General features: G+C 39.3%; 1 protein-coding gene across 1 annotated transcript in view; it reads left to right on the top strand.

Annotated features, from left to right (window-relative positions):
• Positions 1 to 6,936: 6,936 nt before the first annotated feature.
• GNAI1 (G protein subunit alpha i1) overlaps positions 6,937 to 16,317 on the top strand; it is an 80,502-nt gene continuing 71,121 nt past the window's right edge. The window contains exons 1-2 of the mRNA XM_077153417.1: positions 6,937 to 7,076; positions 7,647 to 7,811. Of these exons, the coding sequence (XP_077009532.1) occupies positions 7,694 to 7,811 (118 nt within the window). The 5' untranslated portion in view covers positions 6,937 to 7,076; positions 7,647 to 7,693. The remainder of the gene's footprint in view (positions 7,077 to 7,646; positions 7,812 to 16,317) is intronic.

The following is a 16,317-nucleotide window of genomic DNA, read 5'->3' as shown; positions in this document are numbered from 1 at the left end:
AAAAACCTCTCCTTTCTTCACTTATGTGCTACTGTAGCCCTCAATGTCTCTGGCTTCCAATGACTTCAAGAGTTGCCTGCTTCAGCAGAAAATTATGCCTCCTAAGATTGTTCTCCAAATATTCTTGAGGGTCCACCAAAATGACATCATAATCATATGTGCTTACAAATTACACTGTAGACAGATGTCACTGCTTTATGTCCTCCATGTTTTTTCCTCTTCTTTTCTAGTTCCCTTTTATCATGGTGTTATGCACATTTAAGTTGCTTGTGGAAGACTGAGTATTGCCAATGGTGCAGTATCATTTAGGAGGAAGTGATTGCCCATACTCATAGTGCTGCGTCTAGATGCTCTCAATCCATCGATTCCCAGGTGCCTGAATGGTGCTATGTTCCATGCACAGACTATGGCTTCTGCATCATCTTTCTGCCATACTTTGTACATTGCTTACTCAAAGATTTCTGCTTGACTCACAGAAGTCTCAATGATAATTCCATGGGCTCTTGTTCTTCAACTTTTGCCCGAATCTCTCAATATCTCCAGTAAACATTGTTTTGGTTTGTGGCTTTTGTATCTCAGACTATAGAAGAGCACAGATGTCATACTTATACCCCATCTTCCCAATTATTCCTAATCTTTTGTAAACCTCAGAGCAAACAATGGAGAGATGTCCATATATCATGCTTTTCCCAAATTTAGCTCTTAGCCACCAAAAGATGTGCTACACATCGCCATTCTGATCTTTCCTTTGCTCTCTCTGTATACGTAGATACATGTTTTAGTGTCCTAGCTGCTAAAACAAACACCATACAGTGGGTTTGGTTAAACAATGGGAATTTATTGGGACAAATAATTTATTGGGACAAAAAAAAAACAATAGGAACTGTGAAGTTTTGATGCAAGTGAGAAGTCCATAATTGAGGCATCAGCAGGGCAATGCTTTCTTCTTGAAAATGGTGGCATTTTGGGGCTGGCTGCTGGTGATTTTTGGTCCTTGGATTTCCTGCCACATGGCAATTATGCTGGTTTGAAGCTGTTATGTACCCCAGAAAAAGCCATGTTCTTTATTTTTTAAATATTTTTATTGATAAATCTTCACACACATACAGTCCATACATGGTGTACAATCAATAGCGCACAATATCATCCCATAGTTACATATTCCTCAGCATGATCATTTCTAGAACATTTGTATCACTCCAGAAAATGAAATAGAAGGAGAAAAGAAAAAACTCATACATCCTATATCTCTTACCCCCCTCTCTCATTGACCACTAGCATTTTATTCTATCCAATATATTTTTTTTTACCTCTTATCCCTCCTATTATTTACTTATTTTTTATCCATTTTTTTTACGCATTTGTCCATACCTTGGATAAAAGGAGCATTAGACATAAGGTTTTCACAAGCATATAGTCATATTGTAAAAGCCATATCATTATACAATCATCTTCAAGAATCAAGGCTACTGGAGGACACTCAACAGTCTCACGTACTTCCCTCCAGCCACTCTAATACAGCATAAACTAAAAAGAATAAAAATAACCACCCATATAACCTCTTGACTCTGTTTGAAATCTCTCAGCCACTGAAACTTTATTTTGTCTCATTTCTCTCTTCCCTTTTTTGGTTAAGAAGGCTTTCTCAATCCCATGAAGCCAGGTCCTGGCAAATCCCAGGAGTTCTGTCCCATGTTGTCAGGGAGGTTTATACCCCAGGGAGTCATGTTGCACAAATGGGGAGAGGGACAGTGAGTTGACTTGCTATGTTGGCTTAGAGAGAGAAGCCACATCTGAGCAACAAAAGAGGTTCTCTGGGGTGACTCTTAGGAATAATTATAAATAGTAATTATAGGCCTATCCAATGCAGGAATAAGTTTCATAGGGCAAATTCCAAGATTAAGGACTCAGCCTATTGATTTGGTTGTCACCACTGCTTGCAAGAATATCAGGAATTCTCTGTATAGGGAAGTTGAATATTTCCTGCTTTCTCTCCAGTCCCCCAAGGGGAATTTCCAAATACTTCTTTATTCACTGCTCAAATTACTCTGGGATATATTGTAGCATCACTCTAACCTGGGGAAACCAACAAGATCTCACATCTTATCCAAGATTCCATGTACCTATGGTGTTCAACTAAATTGACCATACAATTAAATTAGGTAATGCGCTACCCAAAATATAAATTTTGCAACAAATAAACATCTCTCCCTTTGGTCTCACACAGAAGTTGAAGTTTTAAAACATAGGCCATGTTCTTTTAATCAATTCCTGTGGAAGCAGATGTATTGTGGGTGGGACCTTTGCTTTCTTTCTTTTTTGGGGGGGAGGAGGGTGCATAATCCAGGAATCAAACCCAGGTCTCCCCGGAATGGAAAGCAAGCATTCTATCACTGCATCACCCTTGTACCCTGTGGGTGGGACAGTTTTTTTTTTTTTTATTTGTTTCCCCTATTTATTTATTTATTTTTAATCCATATTTTTTTATTCATCTGCCAATATCATATATGAAAGGATCATCAGACACAAGGTTTTCACACTCACATAATCACATTGTGAAAGCTGTATCATTATACATTCATCTTCAAGTAAGATGGCTAGGGTGCATGGGTAGTTTAGTGGTTAGAATGCCCGCCTTCCATGTGGGAGATCTGGGTTCGATACCCAGACCATGCACCCCCTGCCCCCCCCCCCCCAAAAAAAAGAAACATGGCTACTGGACCACAGCTCTACATTTTCAGGCAGTTCCCTCCAGTCTCCATTACATCTTGAACAACAAGGTGGTATCTATTTAATGTGAAAGAATAACCTCCAGGATAACCTCCCAGCTCTGTTTGAAATCTCTCAGCCACTGATACTTTATTTTGTCTCATTTCTCTCTTCCCCTTTTTGGTCGAGAAGGTGTTCTCAATCCCTTGACGCTGAGTCCCAAGGGTAGGACCTTGTCACTAGGCTGTTTCAATTAAGACGTGAACCACCCAATTCAAGGTGAAACTTAATCTTTTACTGGAGTCCTTTATGAGAAGAGCAAGGACAGAAAAAAAGCCCAGAAAGTTAAGAAATACCCAGAGAAGCTGGGTATTCCTGCAGGAGCTGAGAGGGCCACTAAAACCAGAAGTTGAAAGCAATGGAACACAGGAGTGAATGACCAGCAAATGCCAGCCATGTGCCCTGCTAGCTGACAGAGAAATCCTAGATGCAGTAGTCTTTCTTCAGAGAAGGTATCTTCCTCTTAATGTCTTATTTTGGACATTTTTATGGCTTTAGAGCTATACACGTGTAAATAAACAAATTCCTTTTGTAGAAGCCAACCCATTTCTGGTTTATTGCATTCCAGTGGCTTTAGCAAACGAACAGCAATGTACATAGTATTACTCCTGACTTCTCTCTTTGTCTTACTTTCACTCTGTCTATAAAGACTCCAGTAATCCAGATTAAAGCCCAATCTGAAGTATAACTGAAGTAATATCTTGAATAGATCTTATTAACAATGGGTCCACACCCCCCAGCATGGGGACAAAGATGAAGAACATGTTTAAACTGGGGTATATAATTCAATCCACCACTACACACACACACACACACACACACACACCAGCATACCTTGTTTATTGCACTTCACTTTATCCTGCTTCACGGATATTTCATTGTTTACAAATTGAAGACTTGTGGCAACCCTGCATCAAGCAAAGCTATCAGTGCCATTTATCCAACAGCATGTGCTCACTGCACATCTCTGTGTCACATTTTAATGAAGGTATGTACATTGTTTTTAAAGATACAGTGCTATTCCAAACTTAATAGACTACAGTATAGTATAAGCATGACCTTTACAGGCACTGGAAAATAATAAACTTTGTGTGACTCACTTTATTGCAATAATTGTTTACTGCAGAGGTCTGGAACCAAATCCATAATATCTCTGATGTATGACTATATATCTATGTATCAGGTTGTCTTAATTCCTGCTTCTATGATTCCTCTTTATCCCTATACTAATTCATCAACATACCAAGCCAATATATCTTAGATGAACTCTTCTTTCCTATTTTTCTTCAGTTTGTCATATGACAGGATATGTAGGGAATGGGCTGGAATCTAGAAGGAATTTCTGAGTTATAATCTCAGTTTTAACACTAATCTCATCTGGTTTATTAATAACATAGAATCTCAAAATTGGAAGGGATTTTAAGACTAAATTAATCTATCTGTAGATTGCATTCAATATGAGATCATCCAGCTGAGATTTGGAAATCTTAGTCAAGGATGTCATGAATTTCTGCTGATGACTATTTTCTTTAGAGAGAATTGTTCGTCCTCACGTCAAGGTGAAATTTGTTTGCTGTAGCTTCCTTTCAATACTTCTAAATCTACTGCCTTAAAACCAGACAGAAAATATCTATTCCCTTTGATTTATAATACCCATTCAATTATTTGGAAATAGATTTCATGTCACTTTGCATCATCTCTTTTGTACATTAAATACTCCCAGTTTCTTCAATTATTTCTTATTTCTTTGGAGTTACTTTAAAACCCTAGATGCTCTCAGTGAATGTTTCAGTTTTGTCTCAACATCTTTCTCCAACTCTCTTAACATAAGATGCTCAGTATTATTCAGCAATAAAAAGAAGTACTAATGCACGCTACAACATGAACAGTAAAAACATTTTGCTAAGTGAAAGAAGCTGGTCACAAAAGGTTACATATTGTATGGCTCCGGTTATATGAAATGTCTGGAATTGGCAAATATATTTAGATAGATATATAGACAGAAAGCAGATTACCGGTTGACTGGGGGGATAGGGAAACTTTGGGATGATGGCCAAGGGAGGTAGGGTTTCTTTTTGGGGTGATGAAAATATCCTAAAATTGTGATGATATATGCACAACTCTTTAAATATAATAAACGCCATTGAATTGTACTGTTTAAATGGGTGAATTGTGTGGCATGAGAATTATATCTCAATAAATCTGTTAAAAGCACAAACATAATGCTCAGAAAGGAAAACAGTAGAGTGTTTTAATCTCTATATCTCAATTTCACTCTCTATAGAATAGATGAGTTAATATCTGCTCTACCTCTTTGGCGAGTTTGTTGAATCATAGTTTGCAACCTCATATCTATGGAGTTTATTTGAGCAATTCTCATCACCTCATATCTGGATTATTAATTCAGTTCATCTGATGGTAGCTCACTTGTTTGACACATGGCAAAATTTTTTTTCAAATACCTATTACCCAACTTATTCAGGAGAACGTAAGGGGCACTTAATACCCATTGTATTAAGTAGAGCTTTTTACTTTAATAAAGGTCATCTCCAACTTTGTCTAACACTTAACATCATTCTTCACAGCCAAACTCCATTTCCCTTATAAAACAAATGTTTTCTGCTAAGTACACTTTGTATATTAAAGCTTTTAGCTGGTCATTTCTCTCATAATACACCCCTTGAAAGTCTCTGCCAACTCCCAGTCTTTCAGAAAATTTCCTCTCTTGGAATTTTTCTCCATACTGATCATGCCATTACTCTGCAACCTCTCATAAGTTTAGCTTTATTTGAAGCTAGTTTGTAGTTCTTATTCTTCTCTTTTTAACTCCTTATCTACTTGACAGCTTCTTAAATGGGAGGGTAATGTGCATAATTGTTATACCTTTTCTTCTCCAAAACACAAATTTTGTAGTCATTTCCACTATTACTTAGTCATGATTGCTTCCTCTTTTGCTGCAACTGCTATTCCCATAGCAGTTGGTCTAAAGCTTATAGAGAAAAATCACAGGAACCCATAATCCAAATGTACAATGCACAGTCTATTGAAAGTTGACTTTATTAACTTTACTTCCAGAGCTTGAGGAACATCAACATTGAGTGCCAAGAAATAGAAAGAAGGTAGACAATGATTAAATACAATTTAAGGCTTGTACATTTTTGGTGTTATATTATACAGGGTCATAGGAAGAGTTGAGGGAAGTCTTTGTAATGACATCTCTTGAGCCCAGCTGCATGACTCTAACAGGGGAAAAGGAAAGGACATGTTTAATGAGGAAGGACTCACAATCTCTGCTAGTCCACAGGCCTGGCCTTACTAAGTGACCCACACTATACTATTTTGCCTGTATCATTAGCTCAGCGTCACTTCTCTGGAAAACTCAAGCCCAGTTTTCACCAATGATTTTTAGAAAATAAGACTTCTAGATAGAAATCGAGGAGCAATTTTCCGATCCTTAACACATCAAAGAAGATGCTTCTCTTTGCCAAAAGCCTCAACTTCTAATCAGTCCATGTTTCCTGTGATGTAGGTAAGGGAAAGGTGGAGTGGAACTCTAGCAGATCCCATTCCCTAGCTGACAGGGAGAGAACAGACCAAAACCTTATGCTCATTCATTCCCTGCTGAGTGGAATTCATTCCCTGCTGAGAGAAATGACTGTCCTAGCCCTAGGAGCTTTTTTACCCAGATCAGTTGGAGGTGGACTGATATATCAACACTCTTTCATTTTACATAGGTGGAAGCTAAGGTCTGCAAAAATGAATGGTATGCCTAATGGCACATGAATTACTAACATAATCATAAAAATTGATTCGAACTTCTCATGGAAGGCTGTTATGTGTGGAGCAGATTTGTTTGCTTGTGTGGGTGTGTTTTATTGCTCTTATTTTTTTATATCCTGATTTTTAGTCTCCCATTTTCTCAGGTTATGAGGAAATTATTCAAAATGTTTTCTTCTTGTAAAAAGGAAAAGATGAGAATGGATGGAAGGAAGAAAGTTAAGAAGGGAAAAAGAAGAAACTTGCTGAGTATGATTCCCCCTGTTGTCACTGCTCCCTTAACTTCCGATTTTTGCTGTCCCCATACTGTCCCCATCTCTGATTTCACCAAGGCTCCATTTCCTCCCCAGCTCCCTCTATTTCCCACAGCCTTGAATGCCAGCCGACAAGAGTTCTACATTTTAAAAATCCTCTCGTGGCTACCGGAGCTGGGCATGCTCAAACGCCCAAGACCGGCTTTTCTCGGGCTTCCAACTTTGGCAGCTCTTCCACCCCTTCCCGAAGGGGCAGGTCCGCACAGATCCCTCAGTGTGAGTAAGAGGGAAGAAATTACCCCACTCCCACGGAGGGAGCGTGGTAGGAAAACGCGAAAGGCCTGAAGGCCCCAGCTTCCCGGGGCAGTTCTGTGCTCCAGGCTTGCTCGGCGCGCAGACCCGGGCCCGCTGACCTCGCGCACTGAGCGTTTGCCGGGGACGACGGGGTGGCGGGAGTGCGCGGCCCTCCGGCGGGGGGCGCTGTCCGAGGGCACATGCACGGGAGCGCGCCCTGGGAGTGGTCCCGGGCGGGCGGGAGGGGCGGGCAGGGGCGGTGCCGCGGCGGCGCGCGGACGCCGAGCTCAGCCGGGCTCCGCGAGGCTGTGGCGCGGCCGCGGGTGGGAGGGCGGCAGTGGCTGTTCGAGATCCTCAAACCCCGGGGCTGCCAGACGCCGAGGGGCGTCGGGGACTGAGCCGGGCCTTGGGCACGGCCGACCGAGGCTTCTCCGCAGAGACCGTCTTCCTAGACTCCGTTTAGGAAGTGGGTGGGGGTGTGTGTGGCCAGCGTCGGGAGGGGTTCGAACGACCGCGTCAAGAAAGAAAAAAATCACCTGTGTTTTGAGACAGCACCTCAGACGTGGAGGGAGCGGCGGTCATCTCTGGCTTTTGGCACAATGGGCTGTACGCTGAGCGCCGAGGACAAGGCGGCGGTGGAGAGGAGTAAGATGATCGACCGGAACCTCCGCGAGGATGGCGAGAAGGCGGCGCGCGAGGTCAAGCTGCTGCTGCTTGGTAAGGGCAGCCGGGCCGGGCGGCGGGTCGGGGTCGGTGGGTCGGGCCGGCCGGCTGCGCCGCGGTGGCCGCGAGGGGTCCTTGGCGTTTTCAAACCCGGAGGGATCTTGTCGAAGCGGCCGTGGGCGCGTCTTGAAGCGCCCAAGGATGGTTTTCGGGCGAGAGCCTGTCGTAGGTGGTGCGGAGCTGAGGGGGTTCCCTTTCTCCTCTGTCCTCTTCCTCCTCCTCCTTCAGGGAGAATGAGAACTCACCCCTGGTGGGGCAGGAGCGCCGCTGCACTCCACTGCTTTAGTGTGGACCCTGCAAGGAACCGAGGAGCGATTTTAAGGAGGCGGATCGCTCGTGAACCTTTTTCTTTGAAGTTAGCTCAGACTTAGAAAGATGAAGGGCCATTCGCGACAAGAAAACACAAGTAGCCCATTCCTCCCCTCGGAAAGCCCTTCACACAAGGTGGTGTATCGTGTTTGTGGTTTCCCTTATCGAGTGCCACGTTCCGTGGCTTCAGTGCACCGTTCTAGGGCCTGTGTGGGGTAGAAATGTGTCCTTCCTATTAACTTCCTATGGCTATTCACTAAGTGTTAAAAGAGCTCTGCTTATAGGTACCCTGCGTAAGGAAGTATGCTACACTGGATGCTTGATTTTTTTATTAGTGTGGGAGCATGGAAACCACCAAAGTTGGGTTACATTTGCTTCCGTGGTGGGCAAGACGAGATACTTGAGTGGTGAAAACCCATGTGAAAGGGGCGAAAGGGTCACGCTGGACAGCAGGATTCTCTCTCAGATGTGGTTTCTGACCGATGTGGTTGGCCAGGTACATGCCAGGCTTTTATTTGTTCTTAGTGCTGTTTTGTGGTGAAACGCTACGTGGACGTCTTTTCCAATTGTTTGAAAGGCGAAGGATAAAATGAGTAAACCAGGGTTTCCACTCAGGGATGTAATAGGAAAATAATTCCCAGGTCAAGATTTTTAGACCTTTGAGTTAGAATTTAATTTTGTTCGCTTGTCGTCCCTCCCCCTTACCCCCTCCACTGCAGGTTTTAGGGTCATAAGCGATTTTTCAGAATCTTCATTTGCACCTCCAGCGATTGCTTTTTTTTTTAACAGTTATAATAAAAGGGAAATACTGTACAGACCTGTTTTGTACAGGTTTCTGCTTCATTGTTTTATTGACTGCAGAAAAAATGGTGTTTATTTGCCCCCATCGCTAGTAGGCTTGGAAGCAGCAAACTTGGCATACTAAAAGTAATAATGATCTCAGGTATTTTGCAAGAGAAATAATTTTGCATATTCCTGGGTGTCTTTCTACCCCCCTCCCCCTCCCCCCACACATAAGTCTTTCACAGTTAATACTATTCATCAAGTTTCTGCATTTATTAGAAATACTGTATTTTACCAGGCCATTTTAGTGGGTTTTTTTGAGCCTAGAAGAGACACGGTTGTCACTCGAACATGTGGACTGCTTTTCTGAATTGAATGTACTTGCAAGCTGCAACTAAACAAAAGGAGGATTAAAAAGTTCTTTTCCTGAAGTTTTTACACTCCTGCTATGATATTTTTTCAGTGTAACACTTACTTTGATCCAGCCATCCACCATGTTTAAAGCAATTGGTTGTGGCGTTTTAGGCTTTAATTAGATGACTGTTAAGAGAGGAATGGCTAGGATAAAGGTCAAAGGAGTTGGTTTTTATGTAAGTATATTCAGAATAAATCACTGTTTCTCAACCTTAGCACTACTAACTTTTTGGACCCCATAATTCTTTGTTGTGGGGGCTGTCTTGTGTAGTGCAGAAATGTAACAGCATCCTTGTACTTGTTAGATTATAACTCTCCAATTGTGAGTTACCTCCTCCCCCCCCCCCCCCACCCGTGTCTCCAGACATTCATTGCCAGATGTCTCCTGGCTGGGGTGGGGAAGGAGTGGGGGTGGGAGCAAAAACTGCCCTGAGTGAGAGTCACTGGTCTAGATTAGCAGTGAAATGCAGTTGAGTGTGTAATGTAGAACAAAACTTCCATCTTTACAGCCATATATAGTGAGAGTTATGAGAAAGGTGGAACAGAGTTACGGCTTTCAGAAAACTTATAAAATTATAATTTATCCATACCAATAACATTAAAAAAATTTCAAAATGATTTTTTAAAATCCTTATATTAGGCAGGTGAATTCCTTCAGTTCTCTTTTCTAGCTTTGTTTTTTTGTTTTTTCTTCCTTCTCTTCTCTTCCCTCTGGAGAAGTCCTGTCAAATTCCTTTCTCCTCCACTTGCTCATTATTTATCTCACCCCCCGTTCTACTCTACCCTTTTGCACAGTTTCCACACTCTAGTTCCTATAAACAGAGTGCTGGTTTACTTATTTCATAAATCTTAATTCTTGGAATGTTTGAAAACTTTTTTTCTTTCCTAATTTGACTTTAGCAGTGAAGCATGAACTTTGGTTCTTTTTTGAACATTTAAAACCATATGTGTACATAGCTCAATAAAATCATTACATATAAAGCAGGTCAATTGAATCAACTATAAAAATGTAAAATTGTTTCTAGGTACTCTGTGTAACCAGTGTCACTTTTATTTACATTGGCTTCTTCCTCTTATTTTATTTTTTCCATCGAATGATTTTTTTTCCTTTTAAAACCTAAAATCTCTAAAATGCAACTTATTAGATAGTTCATTATATTGCTTTTTTTTTTCTTTTAAGGTATCTGTGGTCTTTTTAGGTATTTGGCCTGATAAAAGCAGGTATGAGGCTTGCACATAGTTAATTAGTAAAAGGAACATAGTATGGGGCATCTTACATATTTTTTTTAAATAAAAAATGTTTTGCTGTTCTCATTAGGAGCAGTGAATTAGGCTTTAAAAAAGAGAGGATGTGGTCTAATCATTGACCTAAAGGAAATGAGGTCAGCTTTTGAGTGGTTTAAATCTTTTAGGCTTATTTTAATTGTAGAATAATAACCCTAAATGGAGAAATTTATCTTAATAAGGAAAATTTCTTTCCATTAAATGGTAAATTGTTTTAGTGGAAAGCACCCTTTTAGTGTTATCTTTACTGTTTTATTCTTGAGAATGCCATAATTTATCATTCTTTTCAAGTCTAGACTGTTTTTCAGTAAGAGTATAGTGTACTTTTCAGTATTATTTCATTATAATTTTTCTAAGATGTAAAGGAATGGTTTTCATAAATCCTTTCACTCCAAAGCTCTGAGCTTCCTTTTCCTCATTAATCCTTCTCTCCAAATCATCCACTCCTGCAAACAGAGGAAAAACCCATGTGCTTTATCTCTGTCTTTGCTTGGTTTAAGTATCACAGCTTGGATGAAAATGAGATGACAGGTTTTATCTCTGCTACTTGTTGGATATTTTTCTATTTCTGCCACTAACCAGCTGTTTTGGATACTATATTTATTATCTTTTTGCTCCCTTTGAACTTGCTCTATGACTTTCCTAGTTGAGAAATTATCATTATAGGACTTTTGTATTTGTATTGCTTTAGTTCTTTCCTTTAGAATTGGCTCAGGATTTTAAATATCAGAAAGCCCATTTCCTGGAATAAATAGTATTATTTCAACATGGATTATGTGCATCTCTGTCACTGGTGTACCTTATATTAGCAATTACTTTAAGTCACAGGTATTATAAAAGTATATTTTTAAACTACTGATTTTTTTAAATCTATCTTCCATTTTTATTCTCATTTTCATAATTCAAGTTCTTTTCTGCCTCTGGCATTCTAATTCCAGTAGACTTTCCTGCTTCTGATCATTCCTCTCTCTAGTCTAGTCTAACTGTAGTTATCTTTTCAAAAAATTGTGCTGATTCCTTGCTCAAAAAACTTTGCTGATTTCTCCATTGCCTGCAAGATAAATATTTTCTTCTAGACCTGGCTTCCTCTTATCCTTGTACTCTTTTCACTAGGGCAACCTCTTCTAAATGCTAACTCTGGCATAAGTTAAATTGTATTTGCTTTCTATTACTGTTTAACCTATGTCCTGCCTCTTTCCCCATTACCCTGTGAGAACCTGAGAGGCAGAATCTTCGTGTTTCTTGCATCTCTAGCAATCCTTCTAACTTATCATGTGCTTTATAGTTCTTACTTATGTCAAATTGTTTTTTTGTGTAGATTGTTGACTTACCTGGAATATAAACCTTATTCTTTACCATTTCCAGTATCAATAGTACGTAGTAACTACTCAGACAAACAATGTAAATTAAAAAAGAACAGTGAAAGTAAATGATGACCAAAATAAATACATGGTATGTAAAAGAAACTTGTTTGAAGATATTTTTTCATATTCATAACAGCTTTTATAGTCTTTATGTTTATTTATAAGTTACATAGATATGAGAAAATGACATGATATGTTTCACTGAAGGAGGGTCTGCTATGTTGCAGTTGTGGTATTTCTTAAAAATATTATTTAGATTATTTTTGGGGAAAGATAAATCTTGTTTTCAAATCTTTGTTTTTGACCTCTTTTTAACATAATTAAAGAGCATGTGTCATATTTATCAATGACGGCAAACATAATGCCCATCTTACAGGATTTAGTGGAAGATGTTATTTAATCCTGAAAAAGAATGCTGTAATTTTTGAAACAAAAATTAAGTGTTCGGCTACAGTCTTAATTTTTGTTTTGTTATACATGTCTCACTGTCTTGGAAAAATTCAAGATACAACAGATGTATGTGCGAGGGCCTGAATGTGTTGGTCCCATTTAAAATGAGGGCATGTTCTGAGTGGGTATTAACCCAATGTATAGTCGCCAGAGTGAGACATTGGTGAGGTTCAGATCTCAGATGGTATTTGAGTCTAACTGCCCGACACTGTAGTGCATAAGCTGCTTTCTGCCATTACTTTTTAAATGCTAATTAAAAGCATTAACAGAAACAAAGCAAAAATAATCTTTAAATGAATTTTATTTACCACAAATTTAGTGACTTAAAAACCATAATTTTATTATCTTAGAATTCTGAGGGTTAGAAGTCTAAAATAGGTTTCACTGGCCTAAAATTAAGATGCTGGGAGGGCTCTTTGCCATTTGGAGGTTCTAGAGAGTCTTTTCCCTTGCCTTTTCCATCCTCTATCTAGAGGACACCTGCTTTCCTTGGCTCATGAGTTCTTCCCCCATCTTCAGAATCAGAACCAGCAGCTGCCAGTGGCATCTTTTTCACACGGATCACTCTTCTGCTCCCCTCTTTCACTTATATTGGGCCTACCTGATAATCCAGATAACCTCCCCATTGCAAGACCAGCTACTTAATCACATCTGCAAAACCTCTTATCTTCCTTATTATCTTATTGTTTTATCTACAGGTAAGATAATACACCCATAGGTTCTGGAGTTTGGAATGTAGTCATCTATGGGGAAGGGTGTTATTCTGCTAAACACAGTCCACACTCTGACCCCCAAAGATTTATCTCCATCCCAACATCTCCGAAAGTCTCAACCCCATTACAGTATCAACTCAAGGTCCGAAATCTCATCCAAATCTCTTCAGCCCCCAAATCCCAAGTCTAATGATCTAAATCATTACACATGGGGTGAGACTCCAGGTGTACTCCCTATAGGGCATGGTGATGCCTGCTGGACTCCACCTGTGTCTAGGCATCTGTTTCTCTTTCTGCACTCCATGTATCTCCAAACATCTGTGTCTCCATTAGCTCAGGAGTAGCTGTTCTCCAAGTGTCTGCCGCTGAGGTTTCTTCAAAATGTTTCCCCTTTTAATGAACTCCAGTAAACTTCGTCAAGACCCACCTTGAAAGGGCGGAGTCACATCTCCGACTGAACAAAGGCCACACACCCACAATCCCCCTGCCACATCTTCCCACAAATAATCTAATCAAGAAGTTTCCACCTACCATGTTGAATCAGGATTAAAAGAAATGGCAGATCCTCAGATTGGATCAGGATTAAAGCATGGCTTTTCTGGAGTAAATAGTAGTTTTAAACTGATTCACTTGGTAAATTAAATAGTAGAGGGTAATATAATTATTTACAATTTGTAATAATATATTGCAAATTATTTGTGTAGTTTGGACACATTGTTTTCAACAGTACTGTTACATTGCTAACGCACGCATTCATATTCACCTGCTTTCTTGAAGCTGATCCAGCAGTATATATAACAAGGTGTGGACTATAAACTCACCACCTTCTGTCACATAGGATGATGTGTGTTTGAATAAAGCTTGCATTCGGGAGTCAGCAGGGCTCTCAGAAACTCACCACTGGTTTGTTCTTTATGTCTTACCTGTCCTTAATGTGGTGAGTGTCACCGCTGTGCATGTGTAAAGTGCATTTCTATTTTGATGTTGAGTTATGTCTGAGACAACAGAATCCTTAAGATTTAAAGTTTACTTAGCGAAATAAAATGTATAACTAAAAATAGTTCTTCAAAATGGGAAATGGGGGAGAAATGGAATCATAATAAATGGGAGGGGATGTTAGCTGTAATATTGGGGCTTTAATGTTGATCTTGGCGGGAGGAGGCATAACACAACTCTCAAATGATCGTAGTTAGAAATCTGTCGACTTCCTTGATGTATTTGTGGGTTTACTGTTTGATCTTGACTGGTTGTAAGCTCTGTATTTTCTAGAAACTTAGAATTTAGAAGACACTTTGCTGTCAAGGAGTTGCATTTCTTTACCATCTCCACATATAAGGCTTTTTTCTCTACAAGGTTTTGATCTCCAGATAGTGAAAGGCAGTTGTTAGTGAAAAGTTTCCCTTGATCTCTAGAGAGTGAAAGCAGTTGTCAGTGAAAAGTTTCCCTTGAGACCTTGGGCAAATTACCCAAGTGCTATAAGGTCAGTTTTCTTTTATAAATGAAGGATAATAAGTGTATCTACCTCATGGGACTATTAGAAGACTAAGTAAGTTAATGCTTCTAAAATAGAACAGTGTATTGCATATACATATTTAATAAATATGAGTTGTTATAAATACCTTGGAGACTCTCAGGGGTCAGCCTTCTTTCTTTGCTTCCTTGTAGTTTAATCCAATTATGGTCATAGACAATAAATTCTTTTGTTTCATTTTAGCAGAAGGTGTATATGTTGCAAAAGCATTAAGAAGTATAAAATCAATCTTAATTACCGGTGTCTAATCCCACCATAGCTTTCTTATGGGACTTGGATTTCTGTTAACAGGTTCCATACCTGGAATAAACCTGAAAATATCTGTGCTAACTAATTGAAAACTTCTGCAAATGATTTAAAAGTAATTTTCTTTTTATTACCTGTTTTTAGAATAAACACAGTAGTTCTCAAAACTTTCCATTTATTTTACTTGAAAATAAAATAAAGCTGTTAGTATAAATTATGAAACATTATTTGAGCTGATTCAAATAAATGGACTGTTACTTGGGGGAGTTTATGATTACTTTCCACAAATTTGAAGACCTTTCTAAACCTCTCTGTATTGATGACTCAAAGAGATTCCTAATAAAACTCCAGAATTATCATGAATTTATTTCTAACGGGGAAAACAAAAAGCATCTTTTGAAAAGTGGTAGTAACCTGGATGTACAAACAATGAAACATTGAATCTGTGATGATTTGTCTGCCTTTTAATAATTTTTAAAGAGTATCCCTTGAAATTTAGCATTGAATTGCCTGGAACCCCTCTTGTCTTTTTACCTTGCTTTTTAAACATGCATCCCAAGATTTTTCCAGTCACTAAATAGTCTCATCTGTATTGTTTCCCCCCTGTTTGGACGCATGGTTTTTAGTTGAAAGTTTTTTCTTAAGGATTACCAGTTTTTCTGTTGATTGTATTCACAGGCATTGAACCTGTGAGTATATCCAAATTTAGACCAATATAATGTGAATTAGTAAAATTACCTTATTTTCTTATGTGGGCTGATGGTAGTTCTAGAAAAAAATTGCCTTACTATCTTATGAGTTCATGGTAGTTCTGAAGCAAATTTAATTTCAAGATTTGCCTTTATTTCCATACAGTTCTAAATTGGTCAGTGTATGGTAGTTCATTGAGTTTTTACAAACTGAGTACACCAGTTCAGTCAGCAACCAGATCAAGAAATATAGGCGACAGATTTGGAAACCACATATCAGATAAGGATTTAGTATCCAGAATATATAAAGAGATTGTTCAGCTCAACAACAAAAAGACAAAAGAATCCAATTAAAAAATGGGCAAAAGACATGACCAGACATTTCTCAGAAGAGGAAATACAAATGGCTAAAAGGCGTATGAAAAGGTGCTCAACTTCACTGGCTATTAGGGAAATGCAAATCAAAACCACAATGAGATATCATTGATACCCACTAGAGTGGGCATTATCAAAAAAACAGAAAATGACAAGGGCTGGAGAGGGTGTGGAGTAAGAGGCACACTTATCCACTGTTGGTGGGAATGTGAAATGGTGGGGCTACGTAAAATGTAGAGAAAGAGATGTACCTTTTCACTGTTGGTAGGGAAATGAGAGGTGCAGCCCCTTGGAGGGCAGTGTAGTGTTTCCACAAGAAGCTAGGGATGGGTTTGATCCAGA

This window comes from Tamandua tetradactyla, chromosome 1 (genome assembly GCF_023851605.1).
Source record: "Tamandua tetradactyla isolate mTamTet1 chromosome 1, mTamTet1.pri, whole genome shotgun sequence".
Taxonomy (NCBI): Eukaryota; Metazoa; Chordata; class Mammalia; order Pilosa; family Myrmecophagidae; genus Tamandua; species Tamandua tetradactyla.
Note: the sequence above shows the minus strand (reverse complement) of the source record. Positions and strands in the feature narration are given on the sequence as shown.